Below are 18,973 nucleotides of genomic sequence, written 5' to 3'. Positions count from 1 at the left end.
AGCTTCTACCTTTTGTCTCATACCTGTGATCCCCGAACTGATTTAATTCTTTTACAGTTATTTTGATTGGGTTTTGGCAGTACAACCACTTTGTTAGCCAGGAAACCTGGAACTTTCAGTTCATCCTGTGACTTTTTCTGTAATATTGTTCACAAGAACATAATGTAAATTAAATGGGTTAAAGGGATCTGTCTGCTCCAGCTTTTGAGTCTGGAGTAATTTCTTGTAGAAACTGCCGGTACTTCTGCATGTGCATAAATTTTCAGCCTGTCTTACTGTTTACTGTTTTGCATCAGTTCTGTATGTGTAGTCATTATACGTAGCTAAGGTAACTGAAGCTAACAGTCTTAAAAGAAACAAAAAAAAAACATTATAGAATGGGTGGAATTAATCTTTCAGACCCAAGAGATTTTGTTCATTGATGAGAGATAACACTTGAAATAACTTGTCCCAATTTGATTTAAAAAAAAAAAAAAAAAAGCAGGGGGTGTTGGAGGGGAGGAGATGAAGTAGCGATATTTTCTTTGAACAACGTTGTGGAAATATTTTCCAAGAATTTCTGTTGCAGTGTCACTAGAATAGTTGTTAAATATTTTTAACTTCTATCCTGTCCAATTTTTAATTGAAGTCTTGTGGTTGTGGAATACAGTTAAGCTTTTTAATGTAGTCGTCCCGTCAAGGATTTTTTTTTTCTTGAATAGTTGTGAATCTGTATAGAGAAGATTGAGCAAATTTTGAATAGTATATAGTGTCAAACTTGAATGATTTTTTTTAATTCGAGAAGGGTTATTTTACATGGTAATTAAGAATTTTAGTTTTCATCTGCTGTATTAGAACATGGGAAATGTTGAAGCTGTGCAGTTCTAGTGCCCAAATTTAAGTAGACATTAAAGTCATTGCTGTGGAGTAGTATGGTCCTAAATTTCAATACTGTGTGGTAAAGTTGCTGAGAAAATTCTGAAGGAGGAGTTATTGGGTTTTATTCACTGTTCAAATACTGTTTCTAATAAACATGAAAATAGGTCACTGTTTATCTAAGACTTAAACACAAGCTTTGTTTTAAAAACCTCCCTTAGCTGTGTGGTAGTAATTAACAAGTTCTGTTTTCATAGCTGTCCTGAACTAGACCTATGTATGGGCACACATTTCCCAGGGTGGGCAGGCACACACAAGAAGGGCAACCAGCTCTGCAGCATACTTACCCCTCCCTCCTTCAGAAGCCCATCTGGTGGCCCCTCACCTGCAGTAAGATTTTAAAGGGAGCTTTTAGAGGGAGTTGTGTTTTTGTTTCCAGCTTGCTCCTGATTTTACTGCTGTTCTCTTCCTCTATTTTAAGAACGCGGACCAGAGATGATATTTTGTCTAGACGTGAAAGATCAAAAGATATTAGCCCACCCAGTAGATGGTCCCCATCCAGAAGAAGGTCTCGGTCCCCCATTAGAAGGAGGTCTCGTTCACCCCTTCGACGTAGCCGATCTCCAAGAAGGCGGAGTAGATCTCCTCGGAGAAGGTAGACACATTGCATTTTTAAATGTATTTTGTAAAATATTACTAAAAGAATATCTTATGTGTAAAAAGACAATGCATTTTTTGTCCACATTTATACATGCCAGCACAGTTGAATTCATACTGTTCTCCATTAATGCATTTGTTTTATTACTTGAAGTTATTATGTACCTATGTGTTTTATGAATAGGTTTTCCTCTTCTTCAAAAAAGAAAACCAAACCAAAATGCTCAAATCCAAACCCCTCTTATTGTTACCAGGGATAGAAGCCGAAGAAGTAGATCTCGCCTTCGAAGAAGATCCAGGTCACGTGGTGGCCATAGGCGTAGGAGCAGAAGCAAAGTTAAAGAAGACAAATTTAAAGGTAGTCTTTCTGAGGGTATGAAAGCTGAACAGGAGTCTTCATCAGATGAAAAGTAAGAATTAACTTCTAACTTGCGCTGATTATCTAAAAATACAGATCCACTAATACGGAGAATGAACTGACATTTGTCTTCATGGTGTAGTTTTCGGGTTGTCACTTAAAACCTTAATCATGTTTTCGTACTTGTGATCTTGTCAAGTTACTCTTGGGATGATCTGGAAAACTTTGGAGTATGCAAGAAATATCAAGTCCTGTTGGCTAGTGGGCAGACCATGTTGTTGGTTTCTAAATTCAACTTGATCAGTATCTTGTGAAAATATTTGGCATGTTTCTTTAAGCGATAAGCTTGAGGAAAAACTATAAATAGTTGAAAAGATTAATTGCTATCTGCAAATTGGTTTTATATTTGCTAAATATCTACGTAATCCAATTGTGCAAGAGTATGCATTCTTAATCAAATTATCAAGGAAGAATGATGCTGAAATAAAAAAGAACAAAGGGGTTTTTTGTGTTTTTTTTTTTTCTTTTTAAAAGCAGTTACTGTTAATTGTTTACAGTTAAAAATTAAATACTCAGAAGTCCCAATGAAATACCAAAAGATAAATTTTTCTCTGTGAGGAGGTATAAATATACACACTGGGGTTTAATACACCTTTGCTTTCTGAGTCAGTTGAACAGCTATTGTTTAATATATTGTGTGCTTTCTACATCGAAGAACTGCATTTGGTAAAAATCAGCAGATAATCTTATGTTTATGATGTTATATAAAAAGTAATTGTATTTTTATAGTCTTGAAGACTTTGATTTGGAAGAAGAGGATGAAGAAGCAGAGATAAGACAAAGAAGACTACAGCGACAAGCAATTGTTCAGGTACAGCGTTATATTATCATGTAGGTTATGGAAACTAATTTTAGGCTTTAAGTGTAAAATGTTGTGATAAAGGAAGGCTCTTAACCTAATACTACATTATGATAGTAATTACTATTACTATATTTTTTTCCAATTAATTTATTGTAAGTGTTAGTCTCAGTTAAACTGTATGCTTCTATTGCAACAACATTGCTTTTAAGACTGAAGAAACTCTTCTGGGAGTCATGTGCTATGGTTAAACCTCTGACAGTCCTATGACATGTTAAAATTTTCTTCAGTTATCTTAATCTGTAGGTTTTCTTCATAGCTGTATCATTGATATCGTAGTGTCGATATAGCATTAAGTTACCTATCAAGTAACTTAACTGGTCAGTTTGTTTCAAGTAGAAGTTGTCCTTGTTCCTTTCCAAAACTTCATAAAGCCACTAAGATGGGTTCCCTCTTTATCAAAGTAGATAATGTATTAAGTTACACTTGTGAGCTCCCATGAACTTCTTATTCCTGATAAGAAAGTAACAGTAGTGACAGGTAATAGTGATTGAGACCCCGTAAAGGGAGCTGTGGCCAAAGGGGATGTAATTCTACAGCACAAATTAGTTGTCTTTTTTTAAAGTTGGGATTTGGCACACAGTTAGAACGTAGTAAGCAAATTGCTGTAGCATATTTACTTATAAAAAAACCCTGGGTTTTATGCTGCTTAAGATAGGCAGCACTAAAAATGCTGTTCATCGTTTGACTTTTTTGCAAAGCCCAGTGTAAAATCCATCAGAACTATGACTGAGCCAAAACCATAGAAAGTAGATTATTTTTAAAGGCCAGTTATACCTATTGTTGGCCCATGCAGGAAGGAAATTCCAGAGCTTCGTTCCCGAAATGGGAAGCCTCTGCTTGTATTATTGAATAGTTCAACCTTGATAACTGAGTGGTATTGCCATTTATTCAGTTTGATTTTTAACTTTTGGGAGAGGAAGTGACATTTGTATAATTTCACACTACTTGAGTTAAAAAAATTGTTTGTAAAGGTGTTGTCTTGAACTTTCTTAATTCATCTGAAATTTTTCAACAAGAGTGAATGAATAAACATGTTTTCTAGTTCAAATTGAAAAACTGAATCTAAAAACTTCTTTTCTGTACCATAACACTAATAAAAATGGAAAAGATTCTAGGATGTAAGATACAAGATCATAAATGTTTCCTTAAAGACTTTATTTCACTACTTAAGTGCCAGAATGGTTTAGTAATGAATCTATTGGTACTGACATTGTCACGCAGAACAAAATAGTTAATCTTCAATAAAAATAGCTTTTTACAGAGATGTAAAAGCCTAAAGGACACACATGAATTTTTTAGTCATCTTTTGTGGTCTGGGCTGTGGTGCATTATAGCAAAATGAGTTTTCAAAAACCACATTCTGCAAATAATCTGTTGCCATTAGAGATGTAGGTGAATATGGAAAGCAAAGATTAAGGTTTCACACTAACCATTGAAAGACTCAGTATAAAAATGTTTACATTGTGATAGGCTGTGATGGTGAGATTAATAATTAAATTTCTTTTTAGAAATACAAAGGCCAGACAGAAGACAGTAATATATCTGTACCATCTGAACCAAGCAGTCCTCAAAGTAGTACGCGTAGTCGCTCAAATTCACCAGATGACATCCTAGAAAGAGTAGCTGCTGATGTTAAGGAGTACGAACGGGAAAATGTGGACACATTTGAGGCATCAGTAAAAGCCAAGCACAACCTCATGACGGTTGAACAGAACAATGGTAAGAATCAGAAATCTCTGCATAGTGCCATTTATGAAAGCTCAGCTCTGAAGCACAGCACTTAAAAAGCGACGTTTTGCTTAGTGTCCTTATATACTTCCAGCTTTGGAAGTAGATGGACTTTTTGAAAAGAATTTGAAAATGTTTCCACGAATATTATGGTACTTAAAAGCATAACATTAAAATAAAACTTGCTCGTTGAGGAGGGTGGTATGAATCGCACATGCTCTCTATACTTCCAGTAGCTCTTAACACAATTCATGCTATAAATTTGGAAGAGCAAGTAACGATGTCTGTCTTCTTCATAGTTAAGAATCACCCTTTTTGACTTCCAGATCTTTCTTTTCACTCGTGCATGTTGTTTTCTTAGAAGCTTAATATGGTCCTAGTCTATTTTGGGGTGGGTTGGAAACCATGCCCCCTTTTGTCCCTTTTTTTTTGGTCAAAGCCACTGTGTTAGAAGAATATAGGTGGGTCAGTAGTAATATAGAATGCTTAAGGCTTTTGAGAGTCTTTGCTAGTAGATCCATTTTGGTAGCATAACTTCTTGATGCAGATATGGCTTTTTCCTCCTCTTCCTCCCTGCACATAGTCTATGTGTCTATATGCACATACTGAAATGAAATACCTCTTGCCATAAAACCTGCCTTGTGTGTGCAGCCTGCAGCAAAAGGAACTACGTCTTCCAAGTAGTGAAAAGGTGTGACTAGTTGCTGTGTGGACATACTTGAGCTAGTTTTAACTACTTCAGTTTCTCTTCACAGTTTAATTGCAACAGCACGCTGTTTAACAAGGGCTGTGAAACCTGCCCAACCCCTCAGGAAATGGTTGGACAGTTAGCTTGTATTTTGTGTCATGTGCTAGATGTATCCCTAGGGGCTAAATATGCTACATTCTAGTGGCTGCTTCTCTTTGAAGTAGTAAAGCTGCATCTCTTGGGACTGGTTTACTGCTCTGTAGTTTGTCCTAGTGTTCCCTTGGGCAGTGTGTTTTCAGATTGTTCTCCTGCAATGTAGGTGGAAAGAACTATCTTATGCACTTCTCCTTATTTGCATACCACAAGTTTAGACTTAAATCTTCGTATGTGTAACAGACAGTATCTTTTTCCTTTTTTTTGTCAGAGGCATGTACTGCTTTCTAATTTTGTCCGCTAAAGTATATGAAAATATAAGTGTTAACTACATAGTCATTTTAAGATAGGAAAAAAGGTTTGTTTTTAAAAACAGATCAGTTACACTCAAATCTGGGAATTTTCATATATTGGTAGGATTCCAGGTTGGAGGTGGCTATAACAACAGATGGAAGCAGTGAATCACCTTTTTTCCGAAGAGCCATTTTTTATTTTTATCCTGACCTCATAAAGGCAGGATAGTGAGTTGCAAAGGAACTAGTTAATAACTCATTGTAGCCCAGTGCAAGTGTGAGTAACTGGAACTAAAAAGAAAATTTGAGGAAGTTCCTAGAAGGGTCTAGATCTTGAAACAGTGGTGTAGCCTGTCTCCCCAGAGCGTCAGGTGACCTTGAAACGACGGTGTCAGCACGATGGATGAGAGTTTTTGATGCTGTCAAAAGATTTCAGTCTAGTTATTTTGTATGAAAGTGGTTGGCCATGAGACCTGAAGAATCTGAGGTTAACCGCTTATTTTTCTCCATTGACTAATGCCCTAAAGGGAGATTTACCATGGTCATGAAGGGATGCTACCATAATGTGTGTTATGAAATAGTTTGAAGTTTATTTGCTTTCACTAACATGTGCTTAATTTATATTTCTTTGCTTTTATCAAGCAAGTAAAATGTCTTTGGGACTTTAAAGATGATTAAAAGGTGAGAAAGGGATAATCTTGCCCACATTAAAAATGTTTCTCTTAAACATAAGAGTTGACGTTGTCTTTTGCTAAAAGCTACACACAAGGTCCTTTTTGTCAGGGTTGAAGAAAACATTTACCAAAGAAAGGACTTTTGAGTTTACAACTTTAGTTTTTAGTAAAAAAAAGATACCTTATGATTAGCAGAAAAGCCAGAACTTGTATATTTAAAAACATGTCTGTATTTTTTTTATATATAGACACAGTCATTTTATATATCTTTTTATACATACATATATATATATAGTCATTATCTGTAGGAATCATGTAAGTATGTACTGTTTCTTTTCTGCTGTGTGAATTACTTGAAAGCTATTATACTTAATTTTTCAAGGAGGTGTAAGTTCTTGAGTACTTTGAAGAACTTACGCAATCTGAGTTTTGTATTTCTAGAATGTAAAATGATATTTGCTAAAAATATTAGTAAAGCTACCTGTTTGCCAACATACTGAGCTTAGATTATATTGTCAAGGTACCGAGTCACGAATTATACTTGTAACAGAGTTAATAGTTTGTCATCTTTTTCATGTTGAGTAATCTAAATTTCATTTTAAGGTTCATCCCAGAAGAAACTGCTAGCTCCTGATATGTTCACAGAATCAGACGATATGTTCGCTGCATACTTTGATGTAGGTAATTCTTGGAGATTAGATGTATGATTTTTTTTTTTTGCCTGACTTTCGTTAGAGAGTTACTATCACTTGAGGTTTGTGGGGACTTTGATTTGTAAAAACATGTGTAACTGAGTGGATGGTACGTTATGAATCTTTTGATCAGCCGAGGCAGGCAAAGTAGTTCTTAATATTTCAGTGAAAGGAAATCTGCCGAAATCAGTGGGAGCTTTACCAGAGTAAGCAGTTAGGGAATTCACCTGTTTTTTGACTAGGGCCTATAATGGCACACGGTAACAAACTTATTTATAAGTTGCCCTTTAGGTTAATGTTACCATGGTGCACTGTTCTAAATATGTGCTTTTTTCAGAGGTTCATGTATGGTTAATTAAAAAGTGTCTGTGTAAAATATTTTAATTTGCTAATGATGCTGTGTTGGATTAATGTAGTGTTTTGTTTGGTGGGGGTGGTTTTTTGGATGAAGAGATGCATTTCCTGCCTTTACTTTTGCACTATTCCAGCAGCTTTTCTCTAAACATGTTGAAGTAGCCTGCAGATCTTGGCAGTCCAGCGACTAGTTTTGAGACTTTACTTGCTGTTCTCTGTAAATCTGCCTCATTGTTCCTGATGCACAACACTGAGAAATAAGTTAAGACAGCAATTTTCTTCTTAACTTAGAAATTCTCTAGTTAATTTTGGTTTACGGTATGCATAATCTGTTAGGTATGACAGAAGCATTCGTGACAAAAGGCTGCCATATTGTCACTCCAGTAACACTGGTAATACTAATAAAATTAAAAAAATCAAAACCCCTTTGAGCTGGAAAAAGATAAGTACTTGAATTATAATGTGGGTGGTATGCTTTTTTATAAATTTGAAAGTTACAAAGAGGGATTTAAATGACTTGTAAGTGAGCGGTTCCCCCTTCCAAAAACTGTTGTTCAATTATTCTTTATTACTCATAGATTTGAATTTGTGGTAATACGTTGCCAAATCTGTTAAGGTATGCCAATAGCAACTGTAGTAATTTTATGATCGTAAGTGTAGTAGTATGAAATCTGTGAAGTGACATTGAATGAACAGAAATTCAAGGCTTAAACAGTTACATTTTCCCCACGAATTGCTAAACTTCATTACTACAAACATACCATAAATAAAAAGACTTATTCAGGTGGTCCAAAATGTGAGTTCTGACCTGACTCATATAAATTTCTTGTGGATAGGAATTGAAATTTTACCCATTTATGTTTAGTAGTAGTTTCTGTTGGTTGTTCCCATCCTCTTTCCTTGCATCAGTCTTTAGATACTGGTATATAAATAGCATTTTGTGTTCAGTACTTTCTCTCTCCTACAAGATAAGTGTGTTTGTACCGTGCAGAGGAACAGTGTTTTGGTAGGAAAAAAGGGCTTTTGGTAAGTAAACAACAGGGAAAAACATAGAGCCCACAAGCAAAGCTGTTACTTTTCTTTTTATTTCAGAGTGCTCGTCTGAGGGCTGCTGGGTTTGGCAAAGACTTCAAAGAAAACCCCAATCTCAGGGATAACTGGACTGATGCAGAAGGCTATTACCGTAAGTTGTATTTGTTGATTTGCAAGGAGAGCTAGAATGAGGGTGCTGAATGGAAAGGATCCTCATGTAAAAAGTTATGTTATTTCAATGTAAACGTACTACAGTGCCCTCACTGAATGTGTAATGTAACGGATGAAATGAGCTTGCAGGTTTTAACCTCAGTTATGAAAAGACTCCAGAAGTACAGAATCATTTTGTTCCCCATAATTTCCGCAAAGCTAGGTGATACAAAACATTGTACACTATGGAATTAAGGGATTATACCGTTTATCATATTTTTCTGAATTAATAGAATGGTCTATTTTTCATAAAAAGCTTCATTATGTATGTCACTCATAACTCTTTAAATTGCTTGATTTTTATCCTTCAGGTGTTAATATAGGTGAAGTTCTAGATAAACGTTACAATGTCTATGGTTACACTGGTCAGGGAGTCTTCAGTAACGTAGTGCGAGCCAGGGACATGGCAAGAGCAAACCAAGAAGTAGCGGTTAAAATCATCAGGAACAATGAACTTATGTAAGTAATATTTTTGTTTAATAATAATAAAGCATATTACAACAATTGGAAGTTTTTCATGATGTGATTTGAATCTCCCTTTGTTTCAAGTGAAGTAACAGATCACAGCTGTGATTCCTGCCTTTTCTGCTAATATGAGCCAGATAATGGGAAGCGCTTGAGGACTATGTATCCACACTTCTTTACAGCTATCACAGGAGAAGGGTACTTGCATTTTCATCAGGCACTTTCTCATTTGCAAAACTGCAGGGAACAGTGGTAGCAAGAAACAAGGTTACAGTTAATTATGAGGCCTGCCTAGCCCTAAAATTTTTGAGATGGGAGTCGTGAACTGTAAAAAATTTTGTTTTGATTAGCCAAATAGATTTGGTAGGCTGTGGGTTGGATCCTAATTGATCATCTGCGACTTACAAAAAGACATCTGTACATTAATTACTTTTGTATATTCTCTATATGTTTGCATATATATAAGCTATATAGAAGGGGATGGGTCTCTCCCCCTTGAAATGAAGAAAAAAAAATAAATAGGTCTTTCAGAATGAGTAAACATTAGCAAGTATGATCTATTAAACTATGTTACGTGAGGACTTGTCTATAATATTCATTTTCAGTATCTGCTGTAATATTTCTACAGTCATATGTTATGTCCTCTTCCATTAAAGTCAACTTAAATGAAAATATTTTCCATGCCTTTTATCTTGGAAGTTTTAAAAATTGTCTTGCTGTGTGTATAACTAGACTATTTTGAGTTATATGAATAGGTATCTAGAAAAGTCTAAAAAGAGAGGGGGGTGATAAGCGATTTCAGTTTGTTGTACACACCCAAACTGATTATCTATACTTGACTCTATAGTCAGTTTAGCTTAAAACTGTTTTAATAATCTACGTGGTTAAGTACTTTTGTTAAAAAAAAAAAAAAAGTAAACTTCTCACATGAGTGCTGTTTGAAGCTAAAGTGTTGTATTACAGGAGGAAATCTAAGTTTAGCTTTACGTACAACCAGGAGGGAGATGCAAAGGATAAGTAGGTTACAAAGGCACGGTGAAGATTAAAGAATTAAATAAATGTAGCCAATGTGTAGACACTGACAGCAAACCACTGTTGTGACTTCTTTTTTTTTTTTTTTTTTTTTTTAAGCAGTGGTACCTTAAGTAATGACAAGACACTTCTCACTTCCTGATAATTATAACCATGCAAGTGAATGGCTAGATTTAAAAAAGGTATTAGGATGTTGCTGATTTTGTCTTCTAATCTTTTTTTTTTTTTTCCAGGCAAAAAACTGGCCTAAAAGAACTGGAATTTTTGAAGAAACTCAATGATGCAGATCCTGATGACAAGTTTCATTGTCTACGATTGTTCAGGCATTTCTACCACAAACAACATCTCTGTCTGGTATTTGAACCACTCAGGTAAGACGACAAATGTTTGGCGTTCTCTGTAAAAAGTAAAGTACTTCTGTGAGTGATCTTTACCTTTCTGTTCTTGGCTATTGTTTTGATACCTTGTTCTATTGCCAAGACTCAAGAATGCAAGGAGCTTTTTTTTAAAACAAAGTAAACCTTTTTTTTTTGTTCCTGGAGGCACAAATCCACAGAATACTGAACTATTTCTGGTTTACTTAAAGCATCATTGTGAACTTTGGGCAATATTTGAAACAAAATAATGTATTATTAAAGATGGGTCATCTCACCAGTGCTGCTCTTAATGATTTGTGTATGTGTGTCACAATATTTTTATTAGTTTTCATAATTTTTTATTTTATGGTTTTGTATTAAAACTCCATTCCCAAAGAGGTTCAGCAAATATTGTGTATTCTGTGAAGAGTACATGTATAATAACAGTCTAAGGAAAAAAAATTGTTAGTGCTTTGCATGCTCACTTTTTCCCTTAACTAATTAGGCTCATTTGACAGGTTAATTGTAGATCCTGTGTTTTATGATAGATCTGGAAATATTCGTTGTCTTAGTTCCCATTCCTGCTTAGACATCAGTTGTTCATGTCTTAAGTTTTCTGTGTATGTCATATTTTAATTTTTGCCATATTTGAGGTGAAGATAAGTTATATGCTGAAGCAAAGCAAGTTTTATGAAACTACTGTTATATTTTAATTAATAAGCCATACAACAAATCATTTTCTTGTTTATAACACTTTTGTACCTTATTTATACCCAATGACGTTTTTGTCTTGAAATTGTGGTCTTTTTATCTGCTGTTTAAGACATCAAAAAATCACCTCCTCAACGCCTCATCTTTTGCATACTTCCTTTTTTTTATTTCTTCAGAAAACGAGTACAAGAGCGGTACAGTTGTTAAGAAAATGCTGCGTATGTGCAAATAAACCCTCTCAGATTAATCTTGATTAAAAATATGTTCTGAACTAAGTATGTCCAGTCTAGTAAGTAATTGTACAGAATTTAGGATAGATCCGATTGACCTGCATTTTTGTTTCATTGCTGTAGCTAACAGAGCAGTATCTGTGTTGAGTGTTGCTTTTTTCCAAAAATGTCTAAAGCTAACTGGTTTCTTCACATTTTTCTTACAGTTTACAAGGCCACTATATTTTTACTTGTTAAGTTCTTTTCTATTCTTTCTCTCTCCCTCTCTTTCTTGAAATAGTATGAATTTACGAGAGGTGTTGAAAAAGTATGGGAAAGATGTTGGACTCCATATTAAAGCTGTGCGTTCCTACAGCCAGCAGTTGTTCCTGGCTTTAAAGCTTCTTAAAAGATGCAATATCCTACATGCAGATATTAAACCAGATAATATTTTGGTAAGTAATAAATAATTGAAACTTACTTTTCACAGTCTATCATGTAAAATTAAGTATTTGAAATCAATACCATTCTGTTAATTTAGGTGAAGTCAAAATTAACTTTAACTGAAAATGTTAAGATTTCATGTTATGAATGTTTTGCTATAAAGTGCTGTTGTGGTGTAAATAGTATGTAAGAAATATAATACAGCATCTAAATAAAATTTGGTATGGAGTAGTCTTTCTCAAACAAACCTGCATCCATTTGTATCTTCTTAGAATGCATATCTTCCAAAGGAAGACAGCATCCTTTCTTAGGATAAATCTTGGGACTTTTTCCATGAGTAGTTGAAAAATGTTCTTGCTTTCTGCAAAATGGAAGTAGTTTGTTTAGGTCTGGATGGAGAATTTGTGTATGTGCATGAGACAATGGGGAAAAGTCCTTAATGTCTCTTTTTTTTTTTTTTTTTTCTCCTTTTCTTTTCTGTTTCCATTGAACATTCTGGTTAGCAGAGCATGAGAGCTACATCAGAGGAGTCAGACATGTTTCCTTTGGTTTTCTTGGTGGTCATCCCTGTGAAGAAGTCAGATTTTTACTTTTAAGATGTTCGCTTTTTGCCATCACAGCAATGAAATCTATGAAAGCGTGAGATATGTGAATAATTTGCTGGTTTGTGAGTGGTACTCTGGATACTAGAGCTGGAAGTCTGAACTGATAGAATTTCACTATCTGGAAAGAAATCTAGGCCCACCAAGGATATTTTAGTAAGGGAAAAGTACATGAAACTGACCTTTTTTGTATTTCTTAGGATTGAAGACATTAACTGTCACTTTCAATTTAAGAAGGTTTTACAGTTTCCTTAAAATACCGAGAGGAAGGATTGAAATATGAGAAGAACTTCCAATTTCAAGGCGGAATGTTTTTCTTATTTCTGACTTAAGTTTATTGTTACTTCCACAGTGCTCTTGGTAATTCTCTCTACAAATAGTGCTAATGGATATTTATGTTTAACTTTCAGGTGAATGAATCTAAAACGATATTAAAGCTTTGCGATTTTGGATCAGCTTCGCATGTTGCGGATAACGACATCACACCGTATTTAGTTAGTAGATTTTATCGAGCTCCAGAAATTAGTAAGTACATTTGGATTGGCTACGTGTATCATAAGCAGTAGCAGGATGTATCAGTACTAGCAAATGAGAATTTGACTTGAATTTACTCTCTGGTATTAGCAAAACATCACTCTGGAAACATGGTGGCAGTCAAAAATTCAGACTTCGAAAGCATGCTTGTGTGACTCTGCATGTGTGTTGGTGGTCAGCTCAGTGAGGACAGGGAGGAGTCGTTCTGATTGGTTATAGTTATGTTTTAATTTAGAGATATTATTCTGACCTTGTTTCTTACTGACTTAATTCATGCTGGGTGTTACGTAAAAACCTCCCTATCTAAAATAGGGATACTGTGAAAGTTAAAAGGTTTGCATCCTTACTTTTTTATGGTGACTTCTTATTCTGAAGATGAGGAGCACCAATATAGTTTACAAATGAGAATTTTTTCATCTGTCTGGTTTTGTGATATTGCATCTTTTAAAGCTGCCTTTGTGGAATTAACTGTAATTGCTCTGTTTCAGTTATAGGAAAAATCTATGACTATGGTATAGATATGTGGTCTGTAGGCTGCACATTATATGAACTTTATACAGGAAAAATACTCTTTCCTGGCAAAACCAATAATCATATGTTGAAACTAGCCATGGATCTCAAAGGAAAGATGCCAAACAAGGTGAGAAAGAAAAGTACATGATTTTTAATTAATATCTGAAACTGCTGTAATGAACAGTAGAACATACTTTCTTTTTTCTCCCTGAATTCTGTTTCTTATCATATACATCTTCTCTTAACAGCAAGTAAATATCAGACATCGCTCTGACTGTATAATTAATATTGATTTTAAAATCTTATGAAGTGAAAGTATACAGCTTCTTTTTCATAGACTAAGTATAAAGTGAAAGCAGAAACCTTCTAAGCACTGACCTGAAAAAAAAAAATACGTAAGTCAATGGAAGATACTGTGTCCTTTTTCAGATGGTTTGAACTGTATTTATTTTTTTATTCAATCTACATGTTTCTTACTCTGCTTTTGATATATTTTTGATTAGCGTTAATTAGCATTAAATTATTCATGTTGCAATAAGTTAGTAGACATTGATGCTAATTGTGGAATTTGTAAGACACAGAGACCTTTCCTGAAGCTCTGCCTCTCCCTCGTTTTCCAGATGATTCGAAAAGGTGTGTTCAAAGATCAGCACTTTGATCAAAATCTCAACTTTATGTATATAGAAGTAGATAAGGTGACAGAAAGGGTAAGTCCTCAATGTGTTGACTAACGTATTGCTTTTTTCCAAGCTTTCCTACTATTACGGTCTTCCAAACATATCTTGACATCTTCATTAAAAATAAGATTTTATAAACTACTAGAATGTAGTTTTGCAGCAGTATGGACAGGATACATAGTTATAAACTGGCAACAGAGATTTTTCCTCCAATTTAGGAAAGTGTTTAAGAGAAATCTTAGTTTAATCATGGTAGGTATAGAGGGTATCTCCATGTAATGCATCCTTAAATTACTAATAAAAGAAATTGTGGCTTCATTTTAGAGAAGTGTGTCCAACTTGAGTATGACGTTCTTATGTTATAGGAGGTCACTGACTTTCTGTATCAGTTTAGCATAGTATATTTATTAAGAATCACAGGACTAATGGTCAGATGTGGAACTTCACACGTGGAATTTTGACATTCTCAGTTAACTGGAATGTTGGGTTCACGTGTGCACCTGCTGTTGGCGAAAGATGCAGCCCGGCCTCCCCCTGGCAGCATTAATTCCACTCTTTTCCTTTGCCCCCATCAGGATTTATAAAGCCGTGTGATGATGTTGTGGTCAGCATTGCTGATCAGATCTGAGAGAACCCCACAGAAAAGTTGTGGCTGAAGCTCTGTCAAAGGGATAGGGGGTTTGTGCATTACTGCTGTTCTACAAGATTGCCGTTTTTGTATTTGTAGGAGAAAGTTACTGTTATGAGCACCATTAATCCAACCAAGGACCTATTAGCAGACTTGATTGGGTGCCAACGACTCCCTGAAGACCAGCGTAAAAAAGTGCACCAGCTAAAGGACTTGTTGGACCAGATTCTAATGTTAGACCCAGCTAAACGGATTAGCATCAACCAGGCTCTGCAGCACGCCTTCATCCAGGAAAAAATTTAAACCAGATGAAGAAGTTCAAAGGGTTTGAGTAATTAAGATACAAAGACTGAAGAAATTTCACAGCAGTTATTAATGTATATAAACATAAATATTTCCCCTGCAAAGTTGAGGAAGAAATGATACATTTGAATTAACATCAAGGCTGATATTTCTTTTAGAAATGTTAGAGTAATTCTGTTTCGTGTCTTATGTGAAAATTTTCACTGTAGAACTGTTTTAATTGCCAAGACTGCACAGAAGTACAATGCTAATGTATATGGTTGCAGTTCGTATATATTATAAAAAGAAAAAAGCATCTGTTATAAAAAAAAAAAAAAGAAAGAAAAAAAAAAAGAGCAGTAATACTGGGTGGTTGATTTGTTTTTAGCAGACTTGGCTTCATTTTTGTCTTTAAAAAATGGCCAGCATAAATGCTGTTTATATTCACGTTTTCCTAGGTGTGTGTGTGCAGGCCACAGCAGCATGCCCTTGGTGTAGTCAGTGCCGAAGGGGGTCTGTTCCTTCTTGAGCCTGCCCGCAGGGATGGTCTCCTCTTTTAAAGCAGGTTGTGTACAACTTTCAGTACACTGAAGGTAAGCTAACCCATCAACATCACCGGTGTTTAAGCTGTTATTTTACTGGAACAACTGACAAATGAGAGACAATAGCATTGTGGCAGAATTCCCTGCATGTTTGATAAATGATCTTGTTTTATTTTTCTGGCATTGCAACCGTGGCATAGTTACAACTTCTGTTCTGTTCATCACATTTAAAATTTTGAGAGTGCGCACTTGATGGATAGAGCGCCTTCAGTGTACTGTTTCTTATTACTTTAATTTTTTTAATCAACTTGCTATAGACTTTGTATACATTTTGTTAAATACAATTCGCTATGACATAGAACCAATACTTACAGAAGAGTTTTCCTTTAGTAATTACATACGTTGGGATCTCATTCGAAAGACCTTATATCTAAAGGATAGATAGACAACATAATGAAATTTTTAACTATTTGTATGTCATTTTGAAAGTGTACTGCTTTATGCTAAAAGTGTTTCATTTGTTCATTGTTTTCATTATTTGTGATCATGTTGTCTTTCAATACAGGCATAAACCTTCCACTCTTGAACAAAGCAGCTGCTTTTTAAAAGCGGTAATTGCTTCTTTACCTTTTATTTCTTTTGTAAATGAAGCTTTTCTTTAAGAAATGTGACTTTAAAGTGTTGTCTCTTGCATAAAACAGTTGACACTTACTTATTGTAAAGTGAAGATTGTTCTGCTGCATGTAAAGTGGACCATGCAGATTTCTGTATGTTTTCAGTATGCATCATTAGATAATAAAGTCTTTTGTGAACAAGGCATTTGTAGCCATTTTTAAAAGAATCTGTCTTCAGTGATGGTAAATCAGGTAATTTGTAAGAACCACCCCTGCATTTCCTATTAATCGTTTAATTTAAGGGATTATTAAGCGTTATGATCTTTGGGAGAGCTATAGGCTATGTTAATTGGATATATAATTATCACTGCTTAAACAAAAACAAAGCAAAAAAAAAAAAACTCTACAGATAATGTCTGTCTGCTTTCATTGTAATGAAATTATTCCTGTAGGACATGGGATTAAATTCAGGCTTTAACTAATGTTTGTGCTGTTTTTCTCACTTTTCCTTTTGATGGTGCTGAAAGAGAAAAAGGAAAGCGAGTCACAGGCCACTCAACGCCTACTCCATGGGTCTGATTTGCTGAGACACCAACTTCACCTTCCTAACAAGGTTATTTCTGACAGCATGTGTAGATAAACATTTAGCAACGAGTTAGAACAGCTTGAAACATTTGAGTTGGTTATGCAGCGCGAGGGAACAAGAATCAAACTTTTCAGGTCCATACTGCTGTTTTAATGTTCTCTCTGACAGTAGTAAGAGGTTCATCTTTTCATTTTTAATAATATATTCTGAAAAGCTGTGAAACCCCCGCTGGTTTCACGTTACTTTATAATACTTCTTTGAACTAAGAAGGGTTTTTGTATCCATCTAGGTACATAATGGCAACAATCATGCACTCTCAGTGCACTCAAGAATGGAAAAATGTCAGAAAGCAGTCATTCTGCTGGTGGGGGATACCCCACCGAGGAGATGTAATGAACTAACTACGAAAACAAGCAGGAGATGGGTGGTTTTGTATGCCTATTTGGAACCTTCAACCTGTCTCTTCTCAATTTATATTGTAAAATTCTTAATAAAAAAATAACCTCTCCTTATTTCCACATGTTAAGGTATCTTGTTCATACAGAAAATTTAAAAAAAAAAAAGCTTTCAAGTTTAATGAAATACTAGTTGCTTGCTAGTTAAATACAAAGTCACTTGCACTTTTACAACATAGACAGCGCTTCTGAGGGCAGTTTTACACAGATGTAGTAATAGCTTTATTCTTTCTGTTGCTTTGTACTTATTCTTAAAATAGGAATATAAAACAATGAAATGAGTTGGTGATACAGAAACAAAGCAGTAGAAAAGATGCCCCTTAATGCCTACAGAACTGTTTTAAGCTATTCTGGAGAAGCATAAAGTTGCTCGTTTACTTGTTCTTTGTGTTGTAGGTGCAGCTCAAAAGAAGATGATGGCTACCAGAAGACATGAACAAAGGTTTCTGTCCTATAAAAGATACGAAAAATACTCTTTGTGTAGTTCTGTCTTAATCTTTTGGTTTCCAGCATTCCAATTTAGAATTGATTAACACTGCTGCAGTACTGATAATCCCTGAAACGTACTTACTGTATCAGAATTTGTTACATAGATGTGCTTGCTTAATTTCTGGTTGAAGAGATTATTTTTTTTATTGTGATTAAATGTAGGTGCATAAGCATTGCTGTGTAAATGCAGTTTTCTTAAAATTATAGAACGATCAGTACAAACCTTATTATGAAACTGAGGAAAAAATCTGACGTTATGTTTGGTTAAAATACATGTGTTTTAACTAGTAAATATTTAAGCAGATGATGCGCTTTTTTCGTTAACTTCAGCATGTTCGTTATTTTAATTCTGTCACACTTCATTGTTTATACAGAGGCTGGCTGACAGGGGTTATTCAAAACAAATCTATTTCAGTCCTCCATCCAGTATCGGCTTCAGCTGATACTTGTTGTTGGCAACAATAGAAAATATTTAGTTCTGGCTTCAAAAGCCTGTGGAATTGAGGACTTTTTGACAGTGTTAAGGAACTTCTCCAGTTTTAGGCAGTGCCTGTCCCAGTAGCCTGTGGTCTCTGAGGAGAGCAGAGCAGAGCAGCTGCTGGTGCCACTGCAGTCAGCTGAATTCCCGTGGCTGCAGCTTGGGGCAAACGGAACAGCTCTGCAACAGAGTCGTGTTGAACTATTTCTCAGCTGGTCTAAGAGGGAGAATAATTTTATCTTTTCCTCCTGTTCATGAAGATGTAATTTGTATCTTCACCTGAGGTCCTACATACAGAAAGTTTGGCTAAATCTGCTGTGCTCGTTTCTGTTTCCTTCTCCCTCGTGGTGACAAGGAGCTTCGCATGTAACGTACTTAGTTTGCCAAGCATTTAGAAAAAAACAAGATACAAGCCCTATGCAGTTAGAATGTGGGGTGTTTTTACCTTGGTGTATGCTACTATAACTTAAAAATTAAAAGCTGATTAAGAGTTTTTCATAGAATCTAAAGATTCCTTTAAAACCTTTTTAATAATACTTTATCTCCATACATAGGGTAAGTGGCATAAAACCTCTGAAGAACCTTTATGTGTATATTGAACCGTACGCAGAAGGCAGACCGGTCTGTGATACTGCTGGAGATAGAGCGATCTTCTACAGTATGTGTAAAATTGTAACTCTGGTGGAGGATGTTGGGCAGTGGCAATTGCTTGCTATTAATAAAGTATGCTTAAAACTTAA

General features: G+C 35.2%; 1 protein-coding gene across 3 annotated transcripts in view; it reads left to right on the top strand.

The window, feature by feature from the left end:
- PRP4K (pre-mRNA processing factor kinase PRP4K) overlaps positions 1 to 18,973 on the top strand; it is a 25,872-nt gene extending 6,899 nt beyond the window's left edge. Inside the window, exons 3-20 of one of the 3 annotated variants that reach the window (XR_012585614.1) lie at positions 1,337 to 1,510; positions 1,767 to 1,922; positions 2,660 to 2,741; positions 4,301 to 4,511; positions 6,932 to 7,005; positions 8,467 to 8,557; positions 8,928 to 9,075; positions 10,347 to 10,484; positions 11,691 to 11,844; positions 12,846 to 12,960; positions 13,458 to 13,609; positions 14,103 to 14,189; positions 14,887 to 15,164; positions 15,528 to 15,662; positions 16,177 to 16,222; positions 16,753 to 16,838; positions 17,663 to 17,708; positions 18,788 to 18,973. Coding sequence is in view for 1 of the 3 variants with exons in the window: in XM_074576044.1 (XP_074432145.1) it covers positions 1,337 to 1,510; positions 1,767 to 1,922; positions 2,660 to 2,741; positions 4,301 to 4,511; positions 6,932 to 7,005; positions 8,467 to 8,557; positions 8,928 to 9,075; positions 10,347 to 10,484; positions 11,691 to 11,844; positions 12,846 to 12,960; positions 13,458 to 13,609; positions 14,103 to 14,189; positions 14,887 to 15,090 (1,786 nt within the window). In the remaining 2 variants the exon portion in view is untranslated. Of the gene's footprint in view, positions 1 to 1,336; positions 1,511 to 1,766; positions 1,923 to 2,659; positions 2,742 to 4,300; positions 4,512 to 6,931; positions 7,006 to 8,466; positions 8,558 to 8,927; positions 9,076 to 10,346; positions 10,485 to 11,690; positions 11,845 to 12,845; positions 12,961 to 13,457; positions 13,610 to 14,102; positions 14,190 to 14,886; positions 16,429 to 16,752; positions 16,839 to 17,662; positions 17,709 to 18,787 lie in introns of those variants that run through there. The other 2 variants (XR_012585613.1, XM_074576044.1) reach the window with 2 other exon arrangements.

This window comes from Larus michahellis, chromosome 2, assembly GCF_964199755.1.
Source record: "Larus michahellis chromosome 2, bLarMic1.1, whole genome shotgun sequence".
NCBI classification, from domain to species: domain Eukaryota; kingdom Metazoa; phylum Chordata; class Aves; order Charadriiformes; family Laridae; genus Larus; species Larus michahellis.
This window is presented reverse-complemented; position numbering and strand designations above follow the sequence as displayed.